The 7,988-nt window shown below is 46.0% G+C and overlaps 1 protein-coding gene across 1 annotated transcript in view; it reads right to left on the bottom strand.

Moving 5' to 3' along the window:
• Positions 1 to 1,650: 1,650 nt before the first annotated feature.
• LOC125482989 (SCO-spondin-like) overlaps positions 1,651 to 7,988 on the bottom strand; it is a 30,801-nt gene continuing 24,463 nt past the window's right edge. Inside the window, exon 7 of the mRNA XM_048596201.1 lies at positions 1,651 to 1,782. Coding sequence (XP_048452158.1) covers positions 1,651 to 1,782 — 132 coding nt within the window. The remainder of the gene's footprint in view (positions 1,783 to 7,988) is intronic.

A 7,988-nucleotide genomic window follows, 5' to 3' on the forward strand; every position in this document is an offset into this window, starting at 1 on the left:
GTGAGAGACGGTGACGGTGAGAGACGGTGACGGTGAGAGACGGTGACAGTGAGAGACGGTGACAGTGAGAGACGGTGACAGTGAGAGACGGCGAGAGATAGTGACGGTAAGAGACAGTGACGGTGAGAGACCGTCACAGTGAGAGACCATCACAATGAGAGACCGTCACAATGAGAGACCATCACAGTGAGACACAGTGACGGTGAGACATGGTGATAGACGGTGACGGTGACACACAGTGAGACATGGTGATGGTGAGAGATGGTGACGATGAGAGATGGTGACAGTGAGAGACAGTGAGACATGGTGATGGTGAAATGCAGTGATGGTGAGAGATGGTGAGATTAATGTCCATTAGGGAAGGAAATTTGCAGCAGTTTGTCAGAAAAAAGACATGGTGACAGGTGAAGGCTGGCATTTATTGGGCATCCTTAGTTGGTTCAGGTGGTTATTCAGGAGGCAGCTCAGAATGAACCACATTGCTGTGGGTCTGGAGTCACATGCTAGACCAGACCAGGTAAGGATGGCAGTTTCCTTCCCTAAAGGACATTAACGAACCAGATGGGTTTTTCCAACAATCGACAATGATTAAATGATCATGTTAGAGGAGCTTTTTATTCCTGGATTTTATTGAATTTAAATCTCACCATCTGCGATAGTGGAATTCAAATCATGTCCTCAGAATATTAACCTGGATTCTAGATTACTCGTCCAGTGACATTACACTACCACATCCTGACTCAGACCCCTCCCGACCCGTCAGTGTCCACCCTGACCCAGTCAGTCACCTGACCAATGTCCACTCAGACCCCAACCCAGACCCCCATCCGTGTGTGATCAGTGATTGGACGGTCAGTGGCTTCACTCTCGTTGGACAGTCGGGGGCCTGGCTCTGATTGGACGTTCAGTGGCCTCGCTCTGATTGGTCGGTCAATGACCTAGCCCTGATTGGACATTCAGTGGCCTCGCTCTGATTGGACGTTCAGTGGCCTCGCTCTGATTGGACGGTCAGTGGTATTCCAGGTGGTTCCTCAGTTGAAGTGAATTTTGGGGAAACAATGATTTGTGTTTTACTCACCGTGAGGTCATCACAGGTCCTGGGGCAGGAGGGCCCACATTGGTGGTAGACGGAGCCCACAATTGAAGAGCAGTTGACCGCTGGAATAGAATGAAGATGGAGCAAATCTCAGGGTGAACAGGTGAGACCAGGGCCCCATCACTCCATTAATGCACTCAACCATCCCCTGGCACCTCCTCCAGATCGAGAGAAGATCCCACTTCCTGGGATCCACTCTAATCAGAGTCAGTTGTTCAGAATTTCTTCACCCTGTCGATAACTATTACTGTGTCACAGTGACCTCCCGGTGATCTCTTAGATTACTTTTCCTCAGAGTTTACTATCAGTAAGATCTCATTAAATATTCCATGTTCACTTGGTGCCCTCTACAGACATCATCCTGATCCTCCCAAAGAGGATCCATTATGGACCTCAGGATCCACTTGTAAATCTGTGCTCCAACTTTCAGCTCCCAACCTGTCTCTGAGTGGGACACAGAGAAGTGAATGGCCTGAGAAATGAAAGGACCCTGCGGTTTTCACTCTGACCTTTACCTGGACAGTGTTCCCTGTGGCACAGCTCAGTTCCAGAGCTCAGACCCTCGCAGAAATCCCCATCTCCCTGGGGAGGGGGGCTGTCACAAAGCCGGCTTCGAGATCGCACACCATCCCCACAGCTTCGTGAGCAATCACTCCACAAAGACCATTCTCCCCAGGCACCAGCTCCTACAAAACATCACAACAGATTTCAGGAACATCATCATATCAGGACAATTCTGTGGAGAGTGGGCAGGGGATTTCATAGAAAAAAGCATAGAACATAGAACATAGAGCTGTACAGCACAGGAACAGGCCCTTTGGCCCATGATGTTGTGCTGAACATGAGGCCAAATTAAACTAATCCCTTCTGTCTGCCTCTGGTCCATATCCCTCCATTCCTTGCACATTGATGTGCTTATCTAAGAGTCCCTTAAACACCCCTATCCTGTCTGCCTCCACCATTACCCCTGGCAGCGCATTCCAGATTCCTACCACTCTCTGTTAATAAAACTTGCCCCTCACTTCACCTTTGAGCTTTCCCCGCTCTAACCTTAAATGCATGTCCCCCAGTATTAGGCATTTCAACTCCAGGAAAAATATTCTGACCATCATCCCTATCTATGCGTCTCACACTTTTACAAATTTCTATCTAGTCTCCCCCTCAGCCTCCGCCACTCCAGAGAAAACAACGTGAGATTTTCTAGCTCTCCTCATAGTTCATACCCTCCAGTCCAGGCAGCATCCTCTTCTGCACCCTCTCCAAAGCCTCCATATCCTACTTGTAATGTGGTGACCAGAATTGAACCCAATACTCTTAAGTGTGGCCTAACCAAAGTCTTATAAGGTTGCAACATGATGTCCAGACTCTTGTACTCATTTCTAGACCAATAAGGCGATTATGCCATATGCCTTTTTTTAACCACCCTATCTACTTGCATGGTCGCTTTTAGGGAGCTATGAACTTGAACCCCAAGATCCCTCTGTACATCAATGCTGTTCAGGATCCTGCCATTAACTGTATATGTTTCCAAAACAATTGATCTCCCAAAGTGCAGCACCTCACACTTATCCGGATTAAACTCCCTTCCATTTCTTCGCCCATTTCTGCAACTGATCTATATCCCACTGTATCCTTTGACAACCTTCTACACTATCCACAGCCCCACCAATCTTTTGTATCGTCTGCAAACTACTAACTCACCCATCTACATTTTCATCCAAGTCACTTATATATATTACAAACAGCAGAGGTCCCAGAACGGATCCCTGCAGAACACCACTAGTCACGGACCTCCAGCCAGAAAAATACCCTTCCACCACGAACCTCTGCCTTCCATGCACAAGCCAATTCTGAATCCAAGTGGCCAAGTCACCATAGATCCCATGCATCTTAATCTTTTGGATGAATCTACCACGAGGGACCTTGTCGAAAGCCTTACTAACATTCACGCAGACAACATCCACTGCTGTACTCTCATCGATTACCTTCATCACCTCCTCGAATAATTTAATCAGGTTAGTAAGACATGACCTGCCCTGCACAAAGCCATGCTGACTGTCCCTAATTAGGCCATGCTTTTTCAAATGTGCGTAAATCTTATCCCTAAGAATTCTCTCCAAAAGCTTCCCTTTCAATGGAACAGGACCCTTGTTTAGAACAGAGACAAATTTACACGTAGAGCAAGATACAGTGGAGAGTAAGTCCAAGTCAAACAGTGCAGCAAAGACAACACAGTCTCTGTAAAACTGAAGGGCGACACAGGCCACACTGTGGAGGTCCCGGTGTTGGACGGGGGTGGACAAGGTCAGAAATCACTTGACACCAGGTTATAGTCCAACAGGTTTATTTGAAATCACAAGCTTTCGGGGCACTGCTCCTTTGTCAGGCAGCTGTGCTTCCAACTCATTCAACACCAACCCTGAACAATATGTCAATTCAGTACTGAGGGAGCGCCGCACTGTCGGAGGGTCAGTGCTGAGGGAGGGCCGCACTGTCGGAGGGTCAGTGCTGAGGGAGGGCCGCACTGTCGGAGGGTCAGTGCTGAGGGAGCGCCGCACTGTCGGAGGGTCAGCGCTGAGGGAGCGCCGCACTGTCGGAGGGTCAGCGCTGAGGGAGCGCCGCACTGTCAGAGGATCAGTATCCCACTCAGTTTAATGCCATTCTTCCTCTCAGTCCAATTACAGACCAAGTACCGTGAACAAAATCCTCCAGAAAAGGACATCCGGAGATAAAAGTTGAAAGAGGTCGAAAAGGAGAATAACTTTCAGAAATCAGAATCAATAAATGTAGTTATCTACATGAATGATAACACTATGGAAATGTTAGTGTGAGATCTACACTATGTCCAAAACTGCACGCAGTGCTTCAGGTGTGGCCTCACCAATGCCCTGTGCAGTTTTAACAGGAGTTCCCTGTTTTTAAATTCAAACACCACTCCCCCAACAATAAAGACCAAAATTCTATTTTAATCACAGAGTGTAGAAGTTGTCCTTCAGCCCATTGAGTCTGCATCAGCAAAATCCACTCTAAATTTCCACGAGTCCCACTCTCCACAACTTGACCCTGAGCCATGAATTGTTATTTGCCTTTTTAAATACTTGCTGTCCCCATGTGCTAACCTTTTCTGATTCACACCCAGGTCCCTCTGCGCTGCCCTTTTTTTTACAGTCCCTCTCCACTTAACTAATAATTTGCCTTTTGATTCTTCCTAACAAAGTGCATGACCTCACACTTTCCTATATTAAACTCCATCTGCCACGTTTTTGTACGCTCACTCAACCTTTCAATGTCCCCTCACAGATTCCTTTTGTTCTCATCACAACCTGCCTTCCCACATATTTTTCTGTTATCAGTAAATTGTGACACATTACACTGTGACCCGTCCTTTCAGTCAATAATATTGAGGCTATAGGGCTGATCCTTGGAGCACTCCATTAATTACATCATTCCACCTTGATAAAGACATTAATCCTGGGGAAGAGTTATGTGTGTTAACCAATCCTCAATCCATGCTAAAACATTCCCCCCAATACAATGAGCTTCTGTCTAGTAGGATAGCCTTTTATGTGGTACCTTATTAAATATCTTTTAGAATTCCAAATGCACAACATTGACTGGTTCTCCTTTATCGTGTCTGCTTGTTATGTCCTCAGAATTCCAGAAAATTTGTCAAATAGGATTTCCCCTTTCACAAAACCATGTTGACTCTGTTTGATTATATTAAGCTCTTCTAAATGGCCTGCCATTTCTTCATTAATAATGGACTCTGACAATTTCCCAATGATTTACGTTAGACTTACTGGCTTATAGTTTCCTGATTCAGGGATGTGGTTTTCCAATCCACTGGAACGAGTATTTCTGTCAAATACTTTGTCCCTTGTGTTAGAGACAGTTACAAGACCTTCCCTCCCATTCACACTTTGCTTTTCCAATATCTTTGAGAGCTTATAGTCCTCCACTGTGAAGACCAATGCAAAATATTAGTTTAAGTTATCTGCCATTTCCCTATTCCCCATTACCTATTCCATAATTGCGATCTTCAAGGATCCCACACTTACTTTAGCTACTTTCTTTCTTTTCATATGCCCACTGAATCTTGCTGTTTGTTTTTCTATTTCTTTTCAATTTACTTTTTAAATCAATTCTCTCCTTTACTATGTCATTGAAATATTAATCCAAAGTCCCAGGCTAATATGCTGGGAATTAAAGCAAAATATTTCAGATGCTGGAAATCTGAAACAAACACAAAGTGCTGGTGAAATTCAGTAGGTCTGGCAAGATGTTTCCACTATGGGAGTGGAGAGTCTAGCACGAGGGAACACAATTTAATGAGGCAGCTGACCTTTAGGACTGAGATGAAGAGAAATGATTTGAGTTAGAATGTTGTGAATCTTTGGAATTCTCTACCACAGACAGCTGTGAAAACTCAGTCTCTGGTTTCAGGCAGAGCTTGATAGAGTTCTGATTCTCAGTGCTGTACAGGTTATGGTGATGGGCTGGGTAAAAAGCATCAAAGTGTTTATCAATCACAATTGTGTTGAAGGTCATGTCAGGGTCAAAGGGCTGAAAGGGTGAAGTACCTAAAAGGTCCATTAGCTGTTACGTAAATATTGTTAAATATCAGAAAACCCCATCAGTTAGACACAGCTTCTATAGATGTGTGAAGAGAAAATGACTGGTGAAGACAAATGCAGGTCCCTTGCAGTTAGAATCAGGTGAAGTCTTAATGAACATCAAAAAGATGGCAGACCAACTGAACAAATACTTTGGATCTGTCTTCACTAAGGAGACACAAATACCTCCCAGGAATACTAGGGATCAGAGGGTCAAGCGTGAAGCAGGAACTCAAGGAAATCCTTATTAGTCAGGAAATGGTCTTGGGGAAATTGATGGGATTAAAACCCCATAAATCCCCAGGGCCTGATGTTCTGCATCCCAGAGTGGTAAAGGAAGTGGCCCGAGAAATAGCAGGTGCATTGATGATCATTTTCCAACATTCTGTAGACTCTGGAAGAATTCCAATGGACTGGAGGGTAAATAATGTAACCCGACTCTTTAAAAATGGAGGGAGAGAGAAAATGGGGAATTATAAGCCAGTTACCCTGACATCGATGGTGGGGAAAATGCTGGAGTCAATTATTAAGGATGTAATAACTGAGCATTTGGAAAGCGGTGACAGAATGGGTCCTAGCCAGCGTGGATTCACTAAAGGGAAATGATGCTTCACACATCTTCTGGAATTTTTTTAGGACGTGATCTGTAGAGTGGACAAGGGTGAATCAGTAGATGTTGTGTATCTGGACTTTCATTCGGCTTTTGACAAGGTTCAAAACAAGGGATTAAGAAGGAAAATTAAAGCTCATGGTATCAGATGCAATGGATTAACATGGATAGAGAACTGGCTGGCAGACAGAAAGCAGAGAGTTGGAATAAATGGGCCCTTTTCAGAGTGGCACGCAGCGATGAGTGGGGTACCACAGGGTTCAGTGAATGGAACCCCAGCTGTTCACAACATACATTAACAATTGGGGCGAGGGAATTCAATGCAACATCTCCAAATGTGCAGACGGCACCATGCTGGGAGGCAGTGTGTGCTGTGAGGAGGATGCTAGAGGCTGCAGGGTGACTTGGACAGACTGGCTGAGTGGGGAAATACTTGGCAAATGCAGAATAATGTGGATAAATGTGAGGTTATCCACTTTGGTCACAAAAACAGGAAGGCAGATTATTATCTGAATGGTGGCAGTTTAGGAAAAGGCGAGGTGCAATGAGACCTGGGTGTCATGGTGGTATAGTTGGTGAATGTTGGCATACAGGCGCAGCAGGCAGTGAGGAAAGCCAATGGCATGCTGGCCTACTTCGCGAGAGGATTTGAGTATCAGAGTAAGGATGTCTTGCTGCAGTTATACAGGGCCTTGGTGAGGTCACATCCTTAGTATTGTGTACAGTTTTGGTCTCCAAGTCTGAGGAAGGACATTCTTGCTATTGAGGGAGACCAGTGAAGGTTCACCAGACTGATTCCTGGGATGGCAGGACTGGCATATGGATCGACTGGGCTTGTACTCACTGGAATTTAGGAGAATGAGGGGGATTCTCATAGAAACATATAAAATCCTGATGGGACTGGACAGGCTAGATGCAGGAAGAGTGTTCCTGATGTTGGGGAAGTCTGGAACAAGGGGTCACAGTCTAAGAATAAGGGGTAAGCCATTCAGGACTGAGATGAGGAAGAATTTCTTTACTCAGAGAGTTGTGAACCTGTGGAATTTTCTCCCACAGGAAGTTGTTGGGGCCAGTTCATTAGATACATTCAAGGGGGAGCTGGACATGGCCTTTGCAGCTAAAGGGATCAATGGGTATGGGGAGAGGGCAGGAATGGGATACTGAGATTGTATGATCGGCCATGATCATATTGAATGGTGGTGCAGGTTTAAAGGGCCGAATGGCCTACTCCTGCACCCATTTTCCACGTTGCTAAGTAATGTCCTTTAGGAAGGGAAGGCTGCCATCTTTATGTGGTCTGGCCTACATGTGACTCCAGACCCACAGCAATGTGGTTGACTCTTCACTGCCCGCCGAGGTAATAAATGCTGCCCCAGCCAGTGTTGCCCTTATCCCCTCAGTGAATGTTTACAAAATGTTAATGAACAGACTGGAATGAAAGGGGGGGTTTCTGTGGGAGCACTGTCACCAACCAACAGCCACTACAAATGTTTTACAGCAGCACGAGCCCTCCCTCCCTCACCGAGCTCCCTCACTCCCTCACTCCCTCCCTCCCTCCCTCCCTGAGCTCCCTCGCCGAGCTCCCTCCCTCCCTCCCTGAGCTCCCTCGCCAAGCTCCCTCCCTCCCTCACCGAGCTCCCTCCGTCCCTCACCGAGCTCGCTCCCTCCA

This window comes from Rhincodon typus, chromosome 4, assembly GCF_021869965.1.
Source record: "Rhincodon typus isolate 14 chromosome 4, sRhiTyp1.1, whole genome shotgun sequence".
NCBI lineage: Eukaryota > Metazoa > Chordata > Chondrichthyes > Orectolobiformes > Rhincodontidae > Rhincodon > Rhincodon typus.